The sequence below is a fragment of the Siniperca chuatsi genome, linkage group LG9, assembly GCF_020085105.1.
Source record: "Siniperca chuatsi isolate FFG_IHB_CAS linkage group LG9, ASM2008510v1, whole genome shotgun sequence".
Classification (NCBI taxonomy): Eukaryota; Metazoa; Chordata; class Actinopteri; order Centrarchiformes; family Sinipercidae; genus Siniperca; species Siniperca chuatsi.
The window spans coordinates 23,045,333-23,071,374 of record NC_058050.1 but is presented as its reverse complement, the minus strand read 5'-3'; the positions used below and the strand labels follow the sequence as shown (position 1 = coordinate 23,071,374).

Below are 26,042 nucleotides of genomic sequence, written 5' to 3'. Positions count from 1 at the left end.
CTGATGTCTCAGTATACAAGGTCACAAGCATGATTTCTAAGGAAGTCCTGTCTTTTTCTGCCACCCCTTTTTATTTCCTCTTCCTCCCTGCTCCCTCTTCTCAGTACCTACCCTCTGAGGGTCTTGTCTTTTCCGTTTCACCCCTCTACAGGGAATCCCTCATGGATGACTCACTGAAAACACTTCCTACTGAACAACGCAAACAGGCCCGCAGGCTAGCAGTGATAGTGTGCACACATATACACAACAACAAACACACACACACATGCAGTGGATGCACAGAGTTTGCATCAGTTATCCTGTGGGTAACGAAGTGGAGCAGTGGGGATGGACGTGGCATTTGAAAAGTAGAAGTAATTATTTTTCAAGGCGCATTACAATCTCCCATAGTGGCAACAGCTATGAGCTCTGCTCATTTGGTACTGGGAACATCTCAGTGGAGGGGGGGGCAGACAGACAATCAAAACAACATAGAGAGAAGGAGAGGAAGATTAAAGTGGCAGCGAAAGACAGACAGAGGGAAACTATGATTTAACAGTACAACAGGTTAAAAGAATACATACAGTTTATATGGGTTTTTAGAAGGGTCTCCCATTAAGAGATAAAACCAAAATTAACTATTTCGGGTGTGAACATAGTATAAATAATTATTTTGAACAAAAAAAAGTATGTTTTAAATATTTAACTTAAAACTGGACTTTTAGATGTAGCTAAGTTTATTATTTCCCTTTAACTTATTTATTTTTAGCTGTCATCACCTGTATTTCCAAATTCATCCCTGGTAGCTTTCAATTCAATCTCCAATTGAGGTTACTTTATGTTTATAAATGTAGTGATCATTTTCTCACTTTTAAGATAATGTCAGTGGCCAAGGTCCGTAAAAGAAGTGTAAAATAAAGTGGTAACACAGAGCGGCAGGGTAAATGATTTGCTAAGGACTAGTGGATGCTTTTGGTGTTTCTGTTCTCATCACTTAACTAGAAAATGTTAATGGGACAATCTCTCAAATGTTGATGTCATCCATTATTTAAGAGCATAATAATGAGTTGGGCAGCTGTGGCTTAGTGGTAGAGCGGGTCGTCCACCAATCAGAGGATCGGCGGTTCAATCCCAGCCCACATGTCAAAGTGTCCTTGGGCAAAACACTGAACCTCAAATTGCTCCCGAAGGCTTTGACTGATTATTTAGTTTCTTTGTACTGATGAGCACCTGCCATCAGTGCATGAATGGGGTGAATGTGATATGTAGTGTGAAGTGCTTTGAATAGTCAGAAAGGCTATTAACTATCCATTTACCATGATATCTGCAGGCAATTCAGAAACAGACATATGGGTATGTTTGTGCTAAAAACAGCTACATCCTTGTGTGAAAGCAAATGGAAACAGTTAAGAAATACATGTATTTATGATTTATGGCTGTCTCATTTGTGTTAATAGGCTTTTGTGCTATGTGTGATCTCCCTCTGACTCAACTTGGATGATTTTAACTGTATATAATTATTCACACAAGTTGGATTGGGACACTCAAAAACCGTCTGTTGCTCCTTAGGATTTGTGGAATTTTCTGGAAGGTGTTTATTGGAGTCAATTTTGGAAAGTGAGCAGCCGCCCTGACCTTTGATGGCAGCAACAGTAATGGCTGTCACCACTGTGGCAAAAGTAGTGATTGGTGTTGTGCTGTACAAAGAACTCGGCTGTACGTGTGCATGTGTGTGTCCAACTGTGTGTGTAAGCACATGTCTGCGAGTAGTAATTATTGCGGTGCAATGCTCTGTATTTCATGGGTGCATTTAGTCATGAACTTTTCCAGAGGAAAATAAAACCAAAGTTATAGAATAAATCTGTAATATAATTATAATTTCATTGGTTTCTTTTTTTCCTCATCCCAGTTTGGTCCTTCTAAATCAACAATCAGAGAATTTTTAAGTCTGAGAACCTTTATGAAACAGCAGGATTCTCTGATTAAAATGCCAAAAGACAATATTTTGCAGTATATTTGGGACATAAGTACTTTTCCACACTCATACTTGCTCATAGATAGTTGCCATTAGTGAATGATGTGTGTGTTCCTGTGTGTGCATGTGTTTAGAGTGTGTAGGTCTGTCTGTAATGGGCTTTTTGACTTAGGAGACCCTGGAAGTGGTGGGTCATTAAAGTTTACATAAAAGAAGACTAAGTAGTAGACAGACAACCTCTCTTTCGATCTCTCTCACTCCTTCTTAATACCACAGAGACGGAAAACAAACCACTGAAATGTCGATGGCAGGCACGAGTGTGGGGATCCCGCTAGAGCAGAGCTCCACGCCGGCTAATGTCTTTAACGGGTATCGAGGATGGAGGTAAGACGAATGGAGGATGAGGGGTGAAAAGAGAGAAAAGGAGGAAACAGAGAATCCAAGGTAGACAGAGAGGAAGAGCGAGAGGGGGTGAAAAAAGGGAAATACAACCCAAAAGGGGTCATGAGTCTCAAATAGCAGGAGGTGGAGAGGCTAAGGTGTTGTGTATGTACAGGCTTTCCTCTCTAAGGGATCCCCATCCATGACTAAGTAAAGCCAGGAGGTGGGAGACCCCATATTATCAAGTTCATCCACCTCCACTCACCCCATCTCTGCCCATCCCTTAACCCCTAAGGTGCTTACGAGTACTCTCACAGGGTGAGGCGAGGTAGGGAGGCATGGGTGTAGAGAAGAGCAAAAAAGTTTGTTGTCTTATTTTTTATAGCTTGTCTTCATTTTTGAAGTCATTTTAAGACCATTTTAATAAACTAGGGGGAAATTGAGCAATGACTGAAGCCCGTCTTTTCCCTCCCAATGCTGAGACTGCCTTCTCACCTGAATCACCTGGTGGACCACAGGGGATTGTTGGTGCAATATTGTCTCCAGCAATATATATACTACATTTACTGGTCAGTGATATATACATTTTGTTGTAGACAATGAAGGTCTAAAGATCTGATTGTGAAAGTTGTTCGAGTTGGTTTTCTTTGCTTTTGGACTTTTGTGTAGTTTTGTTTGAAAATGTATACACAGCAGTCTGGAACTGGCTTATGTGCATTTGTCTCTTGTAAGCCTATGTGAGTTGGACATAGTTGTATTCATGACACAATAATAAAAAGTTCATTCATTCATCCATTGATGCATGCAAGAATTATCTTATATTACTTATATCTACTATTAGGGGTATGTTTTGTCTGTTTTTTAATTTTACTACCCTGATTAAAAACCTCTTGGTGACCTTGGTCTAGGAAGGGGAAAAAAAGTGTAGATGATGGAAAAGGTTGGCATGTATTTTTGTGCATAAGTAGGTTTTTTTTTAACCAAAACCATCACCAAGAATTATGAAATCTATGATTAATCAATTGGTGGTTACTCCCTCCCTCATCCTTCCTTACTCGTTGCTCTGATCATTAGCAGCAGCATTGTATTTCAACAGACTTCAGAGGTATCACCGTGCTTGACCTTTGCTTTGATTTAGTGGATGCAATCAAGGAAATGATCATTCACTTGCAAACTTGATCAGTAGTGTTTTAACCATTGCTCCCTCCCACACAGGGAGGAAACGCATGGCCGAAAAATCTGGACAAAAAAAAAAAGGAATAGCCTCTTAACCATGAGTCAGTGACATGAAGCCGGGGTGAGTATCCGCTAGAATGGGTGGAAGAGGGAGCTACAGTGGTGAAAGTAAGCGAGGGGGTTAAATGTGAAAAGCAAGGGAGTCAGGGAGGGAGAGACAGCGAGGGAGAGAGGGAAAGTGAGAGAAAGAGACGTTGCACATGCCCTGGTTGTGATTCATTCCTTAACTTGTGGCGAGCACCAGTGAACAGGCAATGGAAACTTCAGCAAATGTAAATATGCTTTGGTTAAAAATATAGTGGCTTAATGCACACCACATGTGGCTCTCTAGCAAGGCCTGCTCTATTTTGACGGGAGGAGAGACTGAGGAAATGCGGCGGAGACAGAGAGGGAGAGAGACATTTGAAAGAGATATTAAGAGGGGAAATTGAAAGGCAGTAAACATGGTCTGGTGATGGCAGCTTACCCTGGGCCTTCTCCACAAACACCACCTTGGAGTCAGGGAGGAAGTTGAGGCCACTCAGGAGCATCATTTTGCCTCCGGTGGCAGGGTAACTGTCCAAACTCTGCTTCTCCACCAAGGGAAGCTCCTGAGCCGAGCGCTGGGCTGTTGGAGGGAAACACACACACATTTCAATACAGTGTGTGAGCCCACATAAGCTCACTCGCCTGATCTCCATCCACTCCAAGAAGCACAAGCCCAGTAAAACAGCAGTTCTTGGTTAGAGAAACAGGCTTATCAACTTTATTATGATGATTTCATGACCCCTAGCTAAGAGGTTTTCAGCCAACAGCTGCTCTTTAAATGACATCGAAAAAGGCAGACAACTGATCAAAACAATATTTTCATGGTCAGATCCTTAGTCATTATTTTCCATCAAGTAGCCTACGGCCAACCACCTGTCTCTGCTTTCTATAAATGTAGCTAGTCACCTTTAGTCTCGGGGACTTGGTGACCAGATTCACAGCCAGAGACACATATATTTATAATCACATAGCTGTGCATTTCATCGATTATCCCATTGCATTTGTTTAATTTTTTAAATAGGAGTTAACTAAAGCACTAAAGAAATCTTAAATTCACTAAATAAACCTTCTCTGTAATGATGAACCAACTCGGATTAACATCCACTTTGGATCATAAACTATAATGCCAGCTCCGTCTCACCATCAAACTTTAATTGGCTTCCTTGGGTGCAAATAACATCCCACCTATATACACAAATGAATGACAAAGAAACAGAGGTTTCTTTCAATGTGCTCATTCAACCATGCCAAAACTGGGGCTGGCAAATGACCTTTGTGGAACCTGTGCTAATGGGGTAGTCTTACCACAATAACATATGTATTTAGTCATAAAATGTGAATTGAGACAGATAACACATGTGTCTGGCATCATGTACAATGCATCTATTGCCTTGGCAAATTGCTTTGATCATATAAAGCTTATTGGGTGCAGAGGCACTGAATGTGCTCCAGCAAGTAATAAAATAGTAGCTCAGTTTATTGGATTACAACAATAGATGCCACCTTTCGCCTTAAGTGGAAAGAGAGAAAAGGCATGCCAGTTTGTGAGTTTATGTGTGACTTACAGCATTCAATTGGGTTCGAAGTAGTCTGTAGGGACACTGTCCTGCCGTTGGGCTGGTTGATGTGCACTCGAAACACCAATCTCACACGTGTGTTTTTACGTCCGATGTCTGTTTCCCCTTTGCGAAGCTCAATATCCGAATTACGCAGCTTCAGGATCCCTGCACAGTCAATTCTGGGACAGAAGCAGAGAAGGGCAAAATTTAACAACATATTTCAAAGACGACATTAAATATACAAAATAATGAAAAGGTGAATCTCTGCTTTCTCTGCTATTACACAACGTACAGTCCCGCAGGATACTTCCTACAGAATATTTTCTACAGAAAGCACTGTATGGACAAAGGCTGAAATGGGAGCAGATTTGATTCCTTGACTCTGGCTGTTCAAACTGAGACCAGCAGTGAAGTCCCCGCTGGTGTTACAGATCATGCACTGGTTCATTGGAGCATGACAGTATCATTATTAATCCAGCATGTCATCAAAGACAGAGTTGGACATTAATGACTTCACATTACAGTTTTAAAGGGTCATGGTGGTCCAAAAATTAGCAGTTCACTGGAGGAATCCTCTGGACTGAGCATCAGCTGCTGTCAATATGCACACAGTCACTTTATTGCTATCTGAGTGCACCAAGCCTGTCCAGTCCCTTTGCACCATTGAAGCCATACACTTCATACGTTTAGGGTTTAAACCTATGTTAATCATTGCCACGTGTAGCAGTAGACTCTTTACTGAGCTGTCTGTCTTTATTTATTTTATTTCACAATTTGGGAGGTAAAGGGTTGAAATTTCTTTCTCTTTTCTTTGTGGAAAAAATGGGCATTCATTTTCAGACATGGCCTTTCATGAATTTAAATAAAACTAGTGTGACTGGTAAAAAAGTGAGGGAATATGAATGGAATATGGTTTGGCATTTCAGTTGTTTTACATGGTAGCTTTTTGGGCATTATTCCTGGAACATGGTAAATGTCAGGTTTTATACCAAGCCATTTCTCCCCCTGACTTTGGTTTGGACAATTTGAATAAATAGGTGTTCTGTCGTGCATATAGCGCATATAGTTTCAAAACAAACACGAGATGATGGACATCATGGATGAGTTTGCAGTTAGTTTTCACAGAAGTTAAATCTACAGCAAGGAAATGTTTAGACTAGATAAAAGTGATAGTCTTCTCTGCCAGCAATGTAATGAGGCATGCTCAATGTGTGAGCTAAAAAAAACATACTCTTTCATAGTAACTGCAGTGATAATAAAAAATGTATAATAAGCGTTACCTTGCTGATTAGGTTACAGGTATTTACGATCAAACGGTATGTTGTACTTATTAGAATTTGCAGAAGGGACTATACTACTTTAAATTAAGCTGCCTTATGTGTATGAGATTAATTTTCCTACAGGGAAGAAAGACAGATTGAAACTGTCAGAAAGTTTGACTGCAGTTTTCGACTGTCTGCATCCCACACAGCGAGCAAATGATTGCTGGCACGAGAGCTGGATGCTGCGTTATCAAGACGACTGTTAAACAGCTCAGTGGAAAGAGACAGGCTTTTCTTCGTCTTTGACCTTTCAGATAGTCGGCGGAGAAAGAGAGAACTTTCCCTCCTCTTCCTTTAGCATGTGTGCTGACGACAAAGGGGAACAGAAACTTCCTCTTGAATAATTTTTATAATATCATATTCATCCTAAGGGACACATTAAGTCAAGTCAATTTAGGGGCGCCTCTAAATATGATACAATATAAGGGATATTGTGGTATTGTTGGAAATGATATTGTAAGGCAGTACGAATGTTAAAATCATCCATTCCCAACCAAAGAAGGCCACGGTCCAGTCAGGAAACTCTTATATCCTATAAATATCATAATAATCTCCTGCATTTAAACAAACATGAAAATAAGTCCTAACAAAATAGAGATGCATTAAATCATTACTTATTCTATTTTTTTTTACAAAAAAGAGATTTGAAACAGTGAAGGATAAACTTGAGGTGCAGTAAGAGTCTACGGCCTTATGTAACCTATGTTCAGATACAGTGGTTTTATCCATAACACAGAGTTCTGGGGCCCCAGTCCAAAAAATTCACTGCTGCCTAGTCTGAATAGAGCCCCAGGACAGGAGCTACTGCCTGGACACACTGCAGAGCACCGCCCCTTGGATTACTGCAAGTCTGGAGGGAGGATGAGAGCGACCAAGGCTAATTTACCTCAGCCTAGCAAACAGATGATATTATTTTTTAAAAAGAATATATTTAGGAGAGTACTTTTAACCACACTTTCACTTTTACAAAGTAAAAGAGTTCACAGAACACCAGAACTCATAATGAGCAGACAGCCACCCCAACTGGCAGAGAAAGTAGCTTGCTAGCTAGCTCACCTTGTGGTAAACACTAATGTTAGCAAACATACATAGTAGCAAAGTTAAGCAGGTAATGGCAAATTGTGTGTTAGTACAATATTTAAGTGCTTCAGAGTTGACTAACATCGCTGCTGCTTTTTTTCACTTTATTGAGAAAATCATCTTTAACAAACTTAATATAAATACACAAACAGAAAACATTTAGGCATCATAATAAATTAAATTAACTTAACAAGTATGACTCTACTTTCATAGAACAATATATTCAACAAGACCTGAGGACATAGGTTAGTATAGAGCATTAGAATAAAAAAAAAGTAAATAAAAAAATAATAATAACAGAAAAGGTAAGCAATCATCAAATTTCTTTAAAGAGTTCTTGCTGCATACTAACTATATGGGTACATTTTTTATTGTTTATAAATTGGGATAGACTCCAAGTAGTTCTTAAATTCAATCCTAAAAGGTTCAAATGTTGGGCGAGACCTTGAGAATTTGGCTTTATGGATGTAAAATTTCCCCAGTAAAATTAATAAGTTGACAGTCTGCTGAACTTTCTGGTTTTTATTTTCCAAGCATAGTATTACATCCTTGGCTTCTAAATTAATAGAGTGACTGGTCTGAGTGCCAAAACAGTCCTCAAACTTTGTTGTTTCTTCTTAATTTTTGCAAAACACATTTGTTATCAATATCTGCAAATTTTGAGATGAATTTGTTGGTGGGATAAATACAATGTACAATTTCATGATGTACTTCTTTCAATTTATTGGGGATAAGAAATTTATAAGGGAGAAGCCATGTTGTTTCCCAATGAATATTAGGAAAATGGATTCCCCCTTGGAAACAATGCTGCTGTTTGTTAGTTGAAGTGGATATCAATGAAACACACAAGAGCTATTTCCTGTAGAACAGCTTACTGTGTCACAATAAGCTAAATTTAGAAGTTTTCAAGCTTTTCATACTTACAATCACATAGTCTTTTCCTAAATGTCTCTTTTTGGCCATGGTGTTACAGTACGCCACTGTTGTCTACCAGTTGTTAATTTAGAAAAAGGCCTTTTTCACAGAAGACATTTCACAGTAGGAAAAACAAGGATGGCTGAATACTATTTAGCTGCGTCGGTTACAGGATCCTGGTATTGGGCATGCCGGCTCTCCGGCACACTGTCATGACCTCCTGGGACAATTGAACAGCACCATCATTAATGTCATTAGTAACACCTGTGCTTTTCCTACTGTAACAGGTCAAAATGTCTGCTGTGAAAGAGGCCTATATTTATTTGGGTTTTACTAAGCATATGAGTTCATTTATTACTTTTAAATTAATGAATTAATTAATTAGTTCATTACATATACTCCAAGATCTTTTTTTTTTCTTTATACATTTTAATGGTCATTAATTGACATTGTTTTGCTATTGCAACATGTTTAGTTCTGGCCAGTTCTGTTCATTAGTGTAAGTACAAAGTTTTTCATTGCACATTGCAGGCTACATGACTGTGAGTAATTGAGCACCCTGAAATTATGACTTCAACTTGCTGGCAAATACATCATACTGGTAGACCATGGGACTCTCAACGTTTCATGGCTCTAGCCTGGTTATTACTTTTTAAGATATTATTTGTGCAAAAAAATGGACTTCCATGAGGGCTCCTGGTTGGCCATTTATTTTACAACTGCAAACCTCTAGCCTTTAGAGTCCCTGCACTCATTGGTCAGAATTAAGTCACCCATGAACTTGTGTCGAAACTGAGTACTTATTTCACTTCCTTAGAAATCATGCATTTCTTGGGGTGAAAGCACAGATGTCTGTTTTGAAGGCCTATTTCGAAGTGTGTCCTGTGTAGTACCTATCATCAGGCATTCTGTTTGTAGAGCTAAAGCAAAGAGGAAGGTGCAGAGAAAGAGAAAAGAGTGTTTTTGTGGGTGTATTTTAAAGTAGGGGTTACCAGTGAAACATGTGGAAAGAAAAAGATGGATAGGAGACTTGTGAAGGTCTAAGAGCACTCACATGGCTCTCATGTTGTTTTCAGGCAGCAAAGGGATCTCCAGAATTTTGGTGTTGGATTGCATGGCTTCATGGCTGGCAGTGGAGACGGTTTTGCCGGTGATGCGGTGGACCTGGTAGAAGGCATGTGGTCGCAGGAGGCGGTCATCTGCGGTCCCTATGAACAGCTGCAGGGTGAGCGGCTCGCTTTCCATGTAGCCATAAAGCTGGCAGGAGAACAAAGGGACCCAGGTGAGAGGCACATCAGATTTTAAGACCCCCATCTCAAGCAACCCCTCATTTAGGAAATAGAGACTGAATGCACATCAGCTACTGATAGTTAAAGGGGCCTTTAATGATAGCTCTGACATGGTAGAGGGGCTGCGAAAATTAGCCCCTTTTCTTTGTTTGTTTTTGGTTGGGTTGGAGACCCCCTTTTCAGTGGTCTTTGCTGTTTTGTTTTTTTAGCTAGTTCTACACTCTTTTAGGGGAGGGTGAAAAAAAAGTTTTTTGATGTTTCTGAATGTGTCTGGGGTAGGGATCTCCTGGGCACAGAGACATGGAGGCTGATGGAGGGGCTGGCTTCCCACCACTTCACTGTTCATTAAAATCTTACTGCTGCTATTAAAAAAAGTGCCTACAGAGAGGCAATCAGTTGACAGTGACTCAGTGGAACGTGACCCTTACAAAGACAAAATAAGAAACTAGGCCAATCATCTCAGGTCTGCCTCAAGATGTGATGCTCACAGTCTATAAAGTTTATGAAACTGATAATCGGACTAATACCATTTCCTTGTATAAATATGAGTTGCATCTACAGAAATGAAACTGACAAACCATACTTTAAAATCATTGGTGTAAATGAAATGTAATCAAAATTATGGCATGCACTACCACTGCAAGTGGACACAATGTCCAAATTCAGTTTTTTCTGTCTTTCTCTAGTATCAACATACATTTAGAGTGTAATAAATATTCCTATATAGGTAAAGTAGTTGTCAAATTCAGCAAACTTTACACCTAAATGTAATAACACCAACAAACTTCATAGAGCTTGGCATGCAGATGGGATCCAGCTCCTTTGCCTTTGGGTGGTTATGAACATGTATTATGATTTCCATTAAAGCTCAGAGACTGTGTCCCACTGTGATGAAAGAGACTCCTGTATCAGAACCACCACTTCAAACAACTACCACTTCCTCTAGAAGACCTCCATTAGCTGCTACTGCTCAAGTAATAAAAAGATCAAATCTTTTAAAAAAGAGAAGAAAAATTCCACAGCCATGCATAGTTTGAAAAGTGCTGTTGACTTTGGGGTCAACGACACTTCAAATAAAAACTGTAACTGCCAATTTACATTCAGCATCCCTGGATCATTTTTTGACAGTGTCTAAAGTAACATTAATCGATGATTTAACCAAGTATGTGATGGCTCAAAAATATGAACACACAGACAGGGTTGCAAATTCCAAAATGTGGTGAAGGACAACTGATACTTTGTGAGTGATTTCTGACCAGAATAATTTGCCAACCAAATGTGGATTTCTGGTGGAACTGAGTCTTACCCTGCAGACCTCCCAGGATATGCCTGCTCTTTGCAGTGCAAAGTGGCCATATGGTCATATGAGCGGATGTTGGTGTGGGTTTAGAAATCTCTCCAAAGTCTAAAAACTGAGAGCACTAAGTTCTCATCGAGTGGACCTCCGTGGATCCACCCAGGTGACTACTTGACCACTTGTGACATTTACTGTGAGGGATCACTTACTCAAGACCAGGGCTGACCAAGCCATTGCCATCTGAAAAATCCCACAAATTGGTCAATTACCCCAGAACACACCAGCGCATCGCTTCAGACCAATTTTCTTTGAGCTCGATCCGAGTGAAAACAGTGGTACCGTCGAATGGAATAAAAGACCCCTGTTGTTTATCTAACTGAGTCATATAACGAAATGTAGACCACATGTAACCTATGACATAATCTGATTAATGGGTTTATAATTACCTTTGTGAGGGCAATTCAGGCATGGGGGTGTGAGGAAGAGGAAGGTTGGTGGAGAGCTACATCATTAGAAGTCATATTGTGGATATTAGTGCTACAGTGTCATGGACATCTAATGTCTTTGGTTTGAGAACAAATTTGTCTGGAAACTGTATTAAAAGTTGTCTGGCCTGATAATAACCATGAAGATTAAATGCCTTTGGTCTGTACTTGATGACAGATCTTTTGGATTTGGGACAAAGCAGAGGATGTGTTCTTTTTCTTCCCAGTTAAACAATTTTCAGAATTAATTATGTTGAATAAAAATAGGATATGACTAGTCACTGGGGTAGAGCATATATCCATATGTCTCAATAATCCCCGCACTAGTGGCTATCTGGCTTTGCTCTTTGATTCAGATATCAAGGGAGTGCAAAGGAAGTGGTGAAGCTAAGGCTGTCATTCAGCTCCAATTCCAACCGTCCTATTTTTCTCTTCAGCTCCACATAGTGTCTCTAGCAGCTGTCTTGACCTGTGAGCTAGTCACACATGCTAGTCATCAGTGAGTTAGGCCGAGGTCAGGAGCTTCTTGAAGTCTTGGCATCCCAAGGGACCACTTCATCTATGGGGTGATCTCACCAGCAGACTCTGCTCTGCTTGTTATATTTTACTTATGGTGTCACAAGAGGTAATTATCCATAGCCACACATGCTACCAGTTACTTGTGTATTGACTCGTGAGAGCGCTATGGTGGAGCATGAGGTACAAATCTGAAACACCGGAGCGTTAAATTGCATGACGTCCCCTTATGATTTAATAAGACGCAGGCAGCCGCGCTACAAAGCCGTGTCGTCTGTCACTTTTGCCTCAGTAGACTTCCTTTGGATTTCTTGGTGACCCCCAACCATTACCTCAGCTGCCACGTGGCTGTAAGGAGGCCCACGAGAGAGGGAGGAGGGGTCTTTATCCCTTCACTTGTCTTGCGGTAGCACACAATGACGTTGGCGTCCACACTCAAAGCCGTAGTGACCTCATGGAGGAGAGGATGTGATTAATGAGGTCAGGTAGTCCTCTTCGTGATGCTTGTCCTCCCAGCAGCAAACGAAGGTGGTCTAGTCCCCCCCTGGGCGACCTCCCCCGATCCCTTTACCATATGTGCTCCCTGACCCTTTCCCTTAGCTTCTGCTAAACTTCTGTGATGCTCACTCGAATGCACACCACAAATAGAGCGCAAAACGTACTTCTTCATTTTATTCTCAAAGGGGGAATAAGATCGGGGGGAAAAAGTCGAGATAGTGTCATAAAGTTTAAGTGTGGGCCGACAACAGAGGCTTCACACACACACCTGTGATCTCAGCTTTGTATTTGTGTCTAATGTGGCCTGTGAGGTTGGACTAGATAATTTTGACCAGATGAGCTTTTCTAGCTGTAACTGCAGCGTATCTGGCACACGTACTGTATATTTATTTTAAGATAATTTAAACCAAGTTTGAATGGAGGCTTGATTTGCAGCTGTTTGAGGGTGCCAAATTCTGCCACTGTGTCAGCTAGATCCATTTACACCTCCCACCACAAGCCACTGTTGCACGAGCCATTTTTGATAGCTGAGGCTCAAGTAAAACATTGTGGATATGGCAGCTGATGCATTAATTGTGTAATTGTATGCAGCTGTATTGTCTGGGTCAGTTGTGATGATGTGGAGGGGTGTCGAGCTAAAAAGGGAAAGGAGGGTGCATCCCACCCACTTTCCACCATTCATCTCCCTGTCCCTTTGGACCATTAGAGATCCATCATCAGTATCGAAAGTTTCAGCCCTTGGGATACAGAACCAATTTTTTTTTCTTTCTTAATTTTCTTTGCTTCACTCAATGAATCCCTCAATTTCTTTTGTAATATTGACATTCTCAATGCTGCCTGCAGCTGGCCTCAACAGTTCAAAGAAAGGATTTGAACATGTAATGTTTAATAACGACTTGCTGGTAAATTAGATGTGTCTAACCTCGCTAGAAATTGAGTGTGAATACACTCTACAGGCCTGCAGTGGGCTGCCTTCTATCCCTCCACAGTGATTTCATCACTGCCTAGAGAAATGTCATGACTCGTAGAAGTCCACGTGGCACAGAGAATTGGGGAGAGGAGAAGGAGAAGACGACTGGAAGCAGCAGAGGAGGGGGGAGACTGAAGTAGGGGAGGAGAAATACAACAGCAGATTCAGGCTTTTTCCCATTATCACGCTCCTCTCTCTCTGTCAAGTGCTGACAGTCACACAGCCAGCCTCTGCTGTACCCAATTAAATGTACACTCATCCAAGTTGTCTCTCCTTCCAGACTTTACTCCATCACCTTCCTGCCCTGCTAATGTCTCCAGTGCCTCATATTGAATGCATAAGGCAACATATGCAATCCTTTAACGTGCTACGTTTCCTTAGCTCCGAAAGCTGCTCCTTTTATAAGCAACCAAACAGCAATATTCCTCAAAGTTTTTGATGAACTGAGTACTTTAGTATTATGTCATTGAGGGCATAGATTCAAGCACTAGCCCATGTCTAGACCAGTGAGGGTCCAAATTCCATATAAAAAGAATTACTTTGTTACCAGCACAGCCTGCCATAAGAAATATCATCCAAACCTACAGAGAATTTGAGTAAGATGATGCACAAACGACTGCTGTGCCCCCCAGTAGCATGACTACCCACCAGTGTCTTACCTCATAAATCTGTGGGCTGTCTGGTTATCACCTCAAACTAGTGAAAACGATGCAATTTTTTTTCCACTTGCTATTAGCTGGTAATTAGTGGTAGCCCAATACCAGTGTAAGGGAAGCCCCACAGATGGAGAACCACAATTTAAGAGTGGCATGAATACCCCTTTAAGCAACAAATAACAGCCCTGACTAAGCTCTAACAGCACTACAGGGTACACCGAGCCTTTTGAATATTAAACAAGAGGCGGCAGTAGATTTAATCAGAAATTAACAGCTACAGTATGGAGTGCTGTAAATCAGGGGTTTTCTTTTGAGACATTACTCAACCAGCAAGCACCGGATACCAAGGTGAAACCGCACATGCGAAGAACCGAGCACGTTTGCCACGGTCTTTCATGTCGTCGTGGCGGAGACATACTGCAAATTTGATGTGCATTACATACAGTTGCAGTGGAAGGGAGATGGGTAATAAGTCACGCACACGTTAATAGGGATGATGGCCACATCCTGCTGAAATTACACCATGTCTGTTGCTGCTTTAGACGTAATGAGAGACTGAGTGAGAGAGTGTGTGTATGCGTGAGGGGGAAAACCCTATAGGCCAATCATTATCCTATCCGAAATAGCCATATGCAGGACTGCGCTGCGTGCTGCGCGATACATTTAATACTCCACAGGTGTTGCTGTCTGCTGTTACTAAAGGCCTACGGGATGTCTGTGTGTTTCCTGACTGAGGTTGAACCTGAAAGTCTTTGCCACATCTTCAACTGAACCCACATTTTAGATCAGAGCCAGGTCATGTCCTCGGTCACCTTATTCTCAATGAAAATAATTTGGCACAATTCCACTTTTTTCCCCACTGTTCTCCTCTGGAAAAACCCATCAATCAATGTCGTGGTGGTATTCTGAGTGAAGGTAGACCAGATTGTTTTTTTTTTCCTGAGCACGGCTTCGAAAATCATCCTATAGACGTTTGGCATAGCTGTGGTGAGAGAGGGGAGCGTCTAGAACAGTGTGAGAGGAGCCGATAGAGTACCCTAGATCCCCTTAATGGCGTTGTGGTCTGCTGCAGTAAATAAAGTGGAAAAGCAGCCGCAGGGGTCACAAAGTGGACCAATCAGGAGAGAGGAGGTTAAAAGGCTGCAGATGCAGAGTGCGAGTCCAGAATAAATGGCTGAGATTTGGAACGGGAAGTGCAGAGCGCCGGTGTAAGCAGCAGAGGGGTAATGAGTCGAGGTAACCCATAATCTAGAGGTTTTCATCGGTGTGCGGCTGGAGTACAGACACTCCATTCTCCCCACCCACCCATCCCACAATCCCTCCATCCTGTGTGGTGTGAGAATGTGCTGTGGTTGATCTGCTGCAGCTTAGGATGATGTCAGACCTTATAGATGCTAAACTTTCCCGTGTTTGTCAAGAAAACACCTCTGCTTGTTATTGAATAACAAGACGGCAACAGTAAATGAGCAGTCGGGCAGCTTGGTTTGACTATCTGTCAGTTGCTGTCTCTCCAGGGGACATCGTAAGCTGTAGAAACAGTGTATCCTTTCATCTTGCTGTTTTTTCACCTAGTGTTGCTTTCCAACACACATGTCACCATCACTCATAGCACGTGTGTCTGATCATCCATGAGCTAAAAAAACAATAGAGGTGTGGATGACTGGGCTTCAACCGAGGGAGGCCTGCTGGTGTGGGTTTAGGAGATGGTTGAAGGATGAACAGTTGACAAGGAGTGACATCCTCAGGCCCCCCAAGAGAGGGAGGGAGGCACTGGTGCATGGCAAGGGGAGGTGGCGTCTGATGGGTGCTGGGATTCTGACTCCTACTACCCCACCCCATCCCCCCACCTACCACAACACCCCCACCACTGCTATGCTCAGCCAACCTCAGAGCCACCCAGGCCCTAATCAGCAGGATACAGAGCATCTCCAAGGGCAGCCAAGCCCCAGCTGCCTGGTGACTCCCTCTGCCCCTTCTCTCTCTTTCTCTCTCTACTCGCTTCAGTCTCAAGCACACACACACACAGACACTTCCTTAGCTGCTTCCTACACCTGTGTCCCTGTGTCATTATTGACTTATTCTCCTTGACTGCACCTCAACCATCCAGCGCCTGCCACTCATTACCACAGGGCACTGGGGACCACAGCATGCCCTCCAAGAGTACAACAACACAACACTACAACAAGGACTAAAGGAGAAACAGTAAGACATTCAGATTTGTGAGATTTTGTACTCCAAACTGGGCAAAAACTCCCAGAAGATACAGTACATGCTCTTCTACATTTTACCTTCTAGCATGTGCACATGATTGCACAATCCTTATAGATTTACCATTCTGCCAACTGCCATGCTTCCAGTGATTTCCACTGTTATGAAACCCTCAAGATATCTCAATTGACTGCACATGCAATATCAGAGGCATAAATCACTCCTCACCAAAAAGTAAAGTGTGAGCTATGTGAGTAGGGGGAAGGTGTGACGGTAAAGCTGCTGTCATCCTATTTTCTCTATGAATATTACTTACTAATAATTGCTCGACATACACAGTAAGACTTGAAAACATCCTCGCAAAGTTGGCAATAAGTTGGTGTCTGCGTAGTATGAAATAAACAGCCTAAGTCATCAATCTAAATCTGGACAACACTGTGTATGCAAAGACACACAGGATGCTTACTCATGACTTTTTACTCTGTGAGTCAGAAAGAGGCGTAAACTAAATCAAAACCAGTCTCACCTGCCACAGCTGTGCATGGCAGACTGAGTCTGGTCAGCCTCATTGGGTGGTGCAAGGGTAAAATGTTGATTCACCCACATGTTGATATACAAAGGTTTGTAATGAAGGGGAATAATTACCTGTATTTACAGAGAAAACCTGAAGGTTGACAGGTCTGTTTATAACACCACGTTGGCCAACAGCTGTCAAGTGACAGCTGACACTGAGCAGACCAGGATGTGCTGACAACATCTATTTACAAAACAGCTGTGGCGCTAACAGCGTCTAATGTTAAATGTGTGACAAGGATGGACCACCAACCTGAAACTGTACTGGTCCAAAAAACGTTTTCTCAGGGTTCAGTGTTTGCCACCTTAAATCTTTAAATCCAGTCTGTAACAAAATGAATGTATAATCAACGAATCCCCCTATAATTATTAGGTTAAACCAAGTTTCATTTTGAATTGATGACATTAAAGGCAAGTTCACCCTCAACCTTAAGGACATGCACACACCACTAGATCCCCACCTTGATTAAACCAAGATGTCAGCGCAGTGTGATGACAGCGTAGCAGAGAAAGGAGCTCTGTGCTGTGCTGCTGGTGAGACTGACGTGTGCTCTTTAAGTGTGTGCCAAGCACAATAGTGAGAGGCGATGGTCCTGCTCTATACTAATTGAGTCAGCATGCATTGCTGCTGGCCAGGGCGACCTTTTGCAGCAGTAGAACGACTCCCGGCTTCAGGAAACATTAATAACACAGCATACAAGTACATACAGAAACATATATACTGTGGTGTGTATACTCTGCACCGCTGCCGTTAAAAATCACAGAAAAGTCTGCTTTAGTGGCTTGACAAGTTTGCAATGATAATGTAATGACACAGTGAATATATTCTAAGTTTAAAATAATTGACTTGAAGTTTCTTTTAACAAGAGTTTCTAATTTTCTGATGCAAACTTTAATAGATGGAGACAGGCTGGTCAAATCCGATTTTTCTGGTATATCCGATATAAGTGATATATTATTTCTCCGGAATGAGCTGTAAGGTTTTTTCATATAATAATGGTTTGAAAGGATTCCTTTTCTGAAGATTTCTTTGATGAAAAAAATAATAAAATATGAAATAGCAAGAGAAAGTCTAGAGTCAAGACTAATGGCTGCTCTGACTTTGCTCTGTGACTACATGCTGTCATAAAGTCAGCAACAGCCAAACGTCCATGTCACTAGCTTGTTGTTGGACAGAAAAAAGTGCTGTTGATCAGCATGCACTTCTCTGCTTGTTACCACATATGCTGTAATGACAGCAAATTATTACACAGTTTAAACACACAAAGCTAACCTTGTCTCTATAAACAGCAATGGGTAAAGTTAATCTAAAAGATCTGATTCAAAAAACATTTGCTGGCTAACATGGTGTTGGTGACATACCTGTACTACAGGGTGGCCTCCAGACAGCGCCTTCACCGCCCCTCGGCTTCCTTCAGTCTCATAGTGGGCCCTGTGGTGGGACTTTGGCTGCACTTCAATCTGTAGGTTGTACGGGCCGGAGCAGGACGGAAGCTGCCAGTCAAGAGCTGGCAGAGATGGGCTGCAATAACATGACACATTTTTATTAGGATAAAATAACTATACACAAAACCTTTTTTTTTTTTTTACTCTACTGCTGATTGATATAATAGTGAATTAACATTATCTAGTCCATGACAAGATTTACACTTCCTGTGCTAAACAGTAAAAAACAGGAAGTGCTGTGTTTTAAATTTCCAGGTTGCTTGATTTAAAAACATGGATAATTATTGTGTTTTAATGTTTTTATATTTTTTACATCTTTTTATATGTTCTAGATTTTATTCTTAAAACTGTAATCACATTTGATTTGCCAGAGTTGGAACTGCGAGGTTGAATTTTTTTCCACAGTTCTATCACTGCCAATGAAGTCTAAATCAAAAAGTTCTAAACTTGCTTTAAATTAGCCTCGAATTAGGACAGTTTAGTGTAATCCAACTGGCTTGATCCTTCTCCATTTCATCATGGTCTATAATCTAATCAATTGAAGTCATTCGTTGATGTGCATAATTCCTTGGGCCTGGGAAATAATTAGTGGCCCTTCTTGTGAAAAATAAATGAGAGACGAATGTGCCCTGGTTAGAGAGCACTGTGTTTTGTATTATGGTGGACAGGTGGAAACAGACACAGGGAGTTAAGAAAGTTACAGTGGGAGAACAGACATTTCTAGGGCACAAAAAAAAATCTGACAGAAACTTGCAATCAGCCCGTTCTTTGATACAATTATTATCCATTCCAAATTGATAACTGTAAAATTCTGAAGCCCAGCCACACTAATATTACAAACAGTGGAGTTATACAATGGGATAAGGTCAAAAGCACACCCTGCCTTGGAGCATGATATCAATTTCTCAGAGCTACAGCTGGTCACCCTTAACATCATTGTTCTCGAGATGGAGAATCAGAGCTTCCCATGTGAACACAGTGGAGATATCTAAACCAAAACAAACATGTGCAAGACAATATTTCTCTATGCCGGATGCCTGGTAAATGCAAACCCCTGACCTGAAGGGTGGCTCAACTGAAACCAATCTCTGGCATCTTTGTGGAACTTGTAGGCTGTTTGTTGACCCAAAACGAACTGATTTCCCCCCGCAGGGCTTTATCTGCCCAGTCAGTGCATGACATCAGGCTAGCTACACAGAGAGAGATGGGCTGATGGCGCGACAGACCAGAGCAGCGAGCCGGCTGATTAAGCCACAGACTGCTTCCCCTTCAGCCAGGCCTGTCACCATTACTTCCTGTTGCTCACTATCTTAATCAAACACTTGATTTCCGACAGGAAGGTGTGTCATTGGCTTGGAAAAAATGCCACGAGGGACACTATTGAAAGTGAAAAAGCTTACCTTGCAACAGTCAAAAATCAATTATATAGTTGAGTGCATGTGTGTATTTGTGTGAGCATTGTGTCTCTTTGCATTCTTATGTTTGTGTGTGGGTTGCTATAGCAACATTGGCACACACATGCTGGGCAACTCCTCCCTGTGAAATATAATTTATGAAATAGCTGTGATCTTCAAAGAGAACTCTTTTGGAAGTGAAGAGCATGCAACTTTTGGATTTCTGCCTTTTGATATGGCCTTTGAAGATTAAAAACTAAAACGATCTTGTCCTTGCAGTAAATATACAACACTAAATGTGGAAACAAAAAGACAACGATGAGGTAAAGTGATGGGGTTATTGGATAAATTGTTTTTCCTTTGCACTGTCTAAAATTTTAGTAGTCCTTCAGCAGAATGTTTGAAACCATAAATCTGTCTAAATAAGTAAACGCATGTGTGTGCTTCATTGTCTTCTCAAGGCAATTTAGACGCAAGGCTACTGGGTTGGTTTTACATTGACTGGTTCAATCATCTTTGAAGTTACAAGTGTTTCATCTTGTGGATTTGTATGTTTAACTTTATTACAGTACTACTGAGTTGCTGGAGCAGCTCCACCCACCTGAGGTAAGGCTTGGGTTTAGACCAGGAGTACGGATGCTGGGGCACATCCAGGAACCCTCCACAGTAGTTCTCCTTCTTGAGAGCCAGACGGGAGGGGTAGTCTTCGTGGCAGAGCTCCCCATCAGGACCTAGCACTTCACGACCAGGCTCCACCTTCAGGCTCATGGAGGATGAGTGGTCCAGCATGGTCTTCCGCGTCTTGATTGGGATTCCCTCCCCCATGTCTACCACTCCATCTGTGGTTAGAGCGTTAATTGCGGCCACAATTGCAGAGTTGGTGTACTGGTTGGTGCTGGCGAGCCAGTTCTCATCTGTGACACTGACCCTGGGGGAGCCATGTGGGGATGGGGTGGGCGACTGGATGGGTGAGCAGGATGTCTGACGGTAGGGGGTGCCATTGAAGCTGTACTTTCTCTTCCCCATGCCACCACCGCCGTTGCCTCCTCCACCTCCACCTCCACCTCCACTGCAGGATGGGGAGTTAGGCCTGGAGCCACGAAGTTGCGTTGGCCAGCCTTCCTCGGCCACAGCTCCTATCTGAGGAGAGGTGGAAGGTGAATGGTGAGGAGAAGCGACGCGGCCGCTGGCATGTGGGCAGGACAGGAGTGAGGATGAGCCTTTGGGAGAAACGCAGGGAGACTGCCAGGGGGAGTTCTGTGGGGAGTTGTCATAGTTGTAGAAGCCGGACTCGTAAGAGGATGCCTCTGAGTTACAGCTACGTGAGGAAATGCTACTCGCAGGGCTGAGGCAGCTGGGATCACGGTAGCCGTCTGCATTTGGCAGTGTCAGCGTCACGATGGAGTTAACGCCTCGTTTGATGATGTGGTCTTCACTGCTGCTCTCTTCAACCTCATCCTCAGGATACTGGCTGTAGGCAGTGATCTCAATCCGGGGGCTTTCCAAGGCTGGGGCCCCATTGGGTCTCAGGCCGTGGGGCAGGTAATAGCCTGATGCTACATGGTTGTCATTTTGGAGGCTGTACCCTGTCTGGTGGCAAGAGGAAACTGAGATGACTGGGCTGGACTGTAAAGTGTGGTACTGGGTGGCCAGACAGGGGTTGCCCATGCCCAGTGGTAGGGACAAGCTGACATTTGGTGTGTAGCTGTATGCATCTGAAAAAAAAGAATTATATTTTAAGTATATGGAAGTATAGTTTCTGACAACATGCCACTGCAAATGCTCAGAAACATTACATTATGGCGATAATTAACTCTGATTACATTTTAGAACAATACCCCTACACAAATCTTACAAATATGTCTCACAGTGAATGACTGCCTCCCTTCTTTATAAACATCTGGAGAAACTTAGCAATCATCTCAAAGCAGTTACTGTATGTGGTTGCTGTGTAGTCGCAAGTTGCACAGCCACTCTGTTTGTTTGATCAGTTCATCTAAGGCTCTATTTGGCACTCCCTGCTGTCATATGTACTCTACAGGAATTCCTCCAGCAGCGCTGATGGATGCTTTATTTGATTGATTGCATCACTCACTGAGTGAATTAGGCCCTCCCCTGTGGAAAACTGACAGCACTCTCGCATCGCTCTGAGCTTGTGATTAAGTCAAAGAGAGTTTGCTGCAGCGTTACACACAGATGCACCGTGGCACACACACACAAACAAATGGCACGCACACGCAAGCACACAAGGAAATCACAAGCAGACAAGTGCAATGAGATACAAACTCAGTCAGTGGAAGCAAATGTAGCCTAGCAGGTATGCCTCTTCACTTAGCCTTGTAGCAGCTGGCTGCTGTGTCAACCTCATGTCTGCCTTTTATTGATAATATCAATGAGGGTAAAAGTGGTCAAAGATTGACTACCATTCAGTCTGAAACCCAGTGAAGGGCATTCCCCTTGATGCAGCCTGCTATATTTGTTAACCACAATGCTGTGCATCACATGAAATGATGAATCTGTCACACACCACATAATATGTGGGTAGGCAGTCTAAAATTAGTTTATGAGTCTGTTTTTAGAGGTGATTATGCAATGTGCATCAGACAAGTTCAATATAGCACAAGTTCAGTGACACCGAGGACACCTTTCATAGGTGGCCAGTGCGAGTCACTTAGCATAATATCCAAGTATATTATAGAAAATCAAATCTGAAAACTTGTTTTTTTTCTTAGAAACATTTTGAAACATAAAGTGTCCTAAAACATTCGTGAACATTCCTGAAACGTTATTACAAAATTATAATGAAAATAACTGTTTGGTTAGCAGAATGTTAAATGTCACAACCTTTTACAGCCTTTCTACACAGAAACACACTGACTTCTGAAGTCTTTTTCCTATTGATCTCAGTACACAGCAGTGCCCTCACACAATATGCAACATACAGGACATTCAATTAAGAAAAAAAAACCTCCATTGCCCTTAAGTACCCACCTGTCTCAGGTTCATTCTGGACATCTTGGCTGTACTCAAACACATAGCTGAAATCAAACTCTTGCTCTTCATGCTGGAAACTCATCTCTACCCCAGTGATGATACATTAAGCTTCAACATAAAAACTAGTATGCCTTCAGCTCAGTCCTACTCTCTTATAGTTCTGAACAGATGATAATCTCCTGCCCACTCCACCCGGTGTCACACACCTCCTTACTTCAGGCCTGACTGACTTTGCTCAGAGTTGCAGCTGTTATTTTTTTTCCTATTGAATGTGTGCGTGATCAGTTTACTATGCCACAACAACACCCACTCAAACACGCTGGGGCTTTCACTCTTGTGTGCTGCATGATCTTGAAACTTGGCTTTTCCGGGTGACACGCGTCTCATGCAAAATTACACCAGATCAGAATTTGTGGGGTGAGACAAATGAAAGAAAAATAAAATGACTCACTCTTACACTCAAGGCAAAGCCTCAACAGTTGTTTGCAGATGTTTGCAGTTATTTGAAAACACTATCACACAGATTATAGCGTGCTCTTTCTGTCCTCCACAGTTTTTCTCAATCATGCTATCACGATCAAATCACTCTCTCCCCACAACCAAACCAGCGTGACTAAAGAAGGGGTTTGTCCACGGGGATTGTGGTCTAGGCTGGGCTCAGACTGACGGGACCTCAGGGAGAGATAGGTGGTCGCCCACAGAAGTCATCTGCAGCCTCTGGAACTAAGAAGCCTGGGGCCACTTATCGCACATGGCTGACTATGGGCTTTGGTAAAACACCAGCAGTGTGTGTGTGTGTGTGTGTGTGTCTGTGTGCTTGCGTCTGTGTGTCTGTGCCTCTGAGCCTCTGAGTTTATGTATATGTGTGATAATAAAGCAGCCCTCGGCATACTGCTGAGGCTGTGTGTGGTTTAAGCACGTCTCCTTGTCAAGCAAGCTACCCGGCATCCGTGAATGCACAGATCACAGCTCTCTCTCTCTTTCTCGCTCACACACACAGGCACACACACATGCACACACGTACACACACACACAGACACACACACACGTCTGTTACCAATTACAAGGCTTAGGACTGAGGGACTGAAATGAATAATAATACAGCCTGCACCCGTTCGTCAGAAACCTCAAAGACAAAATGAAATTCCCAAAATCCACAAAAGGCCAATGACATCAGCACTGGAAGACTCTGGGAATAAAGACAAGACAGACTATCAAAGACTTCTGATGGACCAAATCAAATTTTGCTACCATAAATGCTGAATCAAAGCGCTTCAAAAATGAGACTTTTAATGGTAAACCCAGGCTGAATCATCCTCCAAGCTAAATTATCTCTAAACAAGGCACAGAATCTCAGGCAACCCCTGATGTTGCCGTTCTATGGTTGACCCCTGACCTCTGACCTCACTGTGCATTGGGAGAATCTCCCTGATTTTTAATATTATATAAACCTCTTGAACCTCTTATCAAGAGGAGTGCAGGTGACAGCAACCGCTTAACCCAATCATGATTCTTTGCACATGATAAGAAGCACCTGCAAAGGCAGCTGGAGACACCTAATGGTGTGGATGTAAAATGGGTGCAAGCCACTCAATATACTTGAGTGAGTGCTTGATCCTCATGCAGAGCAAAGATCAAGCAAGAGGTGTCTGGCATTTAATAGACTAAGAGTTTATAAAAGTGACCAAATTACAATATATTGTCAGTCAGTCATCAGATGCTCAAGTTTGTACCAAGATATTTGCAGGGGGGTTTATTTCTTTCTTATTTATTCATCTTTTAAAAAAATCTGATTATATTCAACAAAAGTCTTTTTCACAGTAATATTATCTTACCAAATGCTTGACCTACTGTAGACTTCACAGAAGAGCAAAGGGTCCCTATTAATTTGCAGTATAGCCGCAGCACCTGGTGTCAACACGTCGTCTTAAAATCAAAGGAGTACATCTAAGACATCAAATTAACATTTGAGCGGTGGTTGAACCATTCAAAAACTTAAAGCAATATTTTTTACCTTCTTCTGCGGACTTCATATCGGCGGTGAGAGAGGTGAGAAACTGTAGTCCCCGCTCCTTACCGGCTGTTGCTCCAAAGCTGAACTTGGAATTGACGCTCAGGCAGAAAGTATCCTGCATTCAACAAGCGATGCGCAACTTTCTCCGACTGTAAGACTGTAATAAGCAACGCCGATGATAATATTGCAAGAGCTAGATCACTTCATACACCATCAAATAAAAGCATAATTCGCAGTGAAGTTAAAGCATAGCGAGTGTACAACTTGGAACCACAACGCGGTGGACTGTGCGCACCAAATGATAAATCTTGTACTATTGGATCTGGAGACCGGCGCAGGTAGTGCTGCTAAGGGGACCGTAGTTGAGGTGAGTTTGGCTCTCTTCAGCCCAATGAAGGTTTTCAAGAGCCTCCCCAGGTCGATGACGCAGCGCGGTTTGTCAGAGGGGCCGGCTCCGGTGCTTTTAAAGCTGGAAAACACCCTCCGTCCTCCCGTCTGTGCGCCGCCCATTCAGGGATGACGCGACCGGCTCCTGCAACCTCCTGGACCGCCTGATGATGTCTTCACCCTGGGATCCCATCGACGGAGGTGTGCGAGATATGTGTGAGATATATATGTGTGTGTGTGTGTGTGTGTGTGAGAGAGAGAGAGAGAGCGTGTTTGCGACAGAGAGCGACAGAGAGAAAAAGAGAGAGAGCTCCTACCCAAAGTTCGTTTCTACAGTCACAGCTATTTCTTTTTACACCACCCATCCATTTCCATTGTAAACATAATACTGTCACTAAAACTGTCCACACCTGGTTCTGATATTCAGTCTTAGATTAAAATTACATTTAAATTCTAAAATAATTGATAGAAGTCAACAGATGCATTTATCAATTAAACTAAAGAAACTAACTAAATAGGCTACATTTCTCTATTTCTAGTAAAGGCTATCCACCTTTGTAGCCTAATTTTTTATAATAAAAATATATTAACAAAACAATTTCAATACAAGGTGTTCTGGAGCTTTCGATTGGGCCAACTCTTCCTCTTCCTCAGTACATGGAGTTTGCCCGGTTGTCATGGAATTTTAGATGTTAAAATTTCCATGAAGGCTTAAATGTTGACACTGAATTGGAATTTTATGGATGAAATGATGTGGTTAAATGTCATTCCTCACTTGTTCCTTAGATGGTCCCTTTGGATTATCAGTGAACCTGATGAACAATTCCAGTATTATTGTTAG

At 42.3% G+C, this 26,042-nt stretch overlaps 1 protein-coding gene across 4 annotated transcripts in view; it reads right to left on the bottom strand.

Annotated features, from left to right (window-relative positions):
* The window catches only part of LOC122881863 (nuclear factor of activated T-cells, cytoplasmic 1-like), a 61,909-nt gene extending 36,517 nt beyond the window's left edge, over positions 1–25,392 (bottom strand). For 2 of the 4 annotated variants that reach the window (XM_044208546.1, XM_044208545.1), the window contains exons 1-6: positions 24,815–25,391; positions 20,408–21,521; positions 18,329–18,488; positions 9,529–9,731; positions 5,164–5,336; positions 4,038–4,178 (exon numbers count right to left, since the gene is read on the bottom strand). In XM_044208546.1, coding sequence (XP_044064481.1) covers positions 4,038–4,178; positions 5,164–5,336; positions 9,529–9,731; positions 18,329–18,488; positions 20,408–21,521; positions 24,815–24,935 — 1,912 coding nt within the window. In that variant the 5' untranslated portion in view covers positions 24,936–25,391. Of the gene's footprint in view, positions 1–4,037; positions 4,179–5,163; positions 5,337–9,528; positions 9,732–18,328; positions 18,489–20,407; positions 21,522–22,797; positions 22,929–24,814 lie in introns of those variants that run through there. The other 2 variants (XM_044208543.1, XM_044208544.1) reach the window with 2 other exon arrangements.
* Between the last annotated feature and the right edge of the window lie 650 nt (positions 25,393–26,042).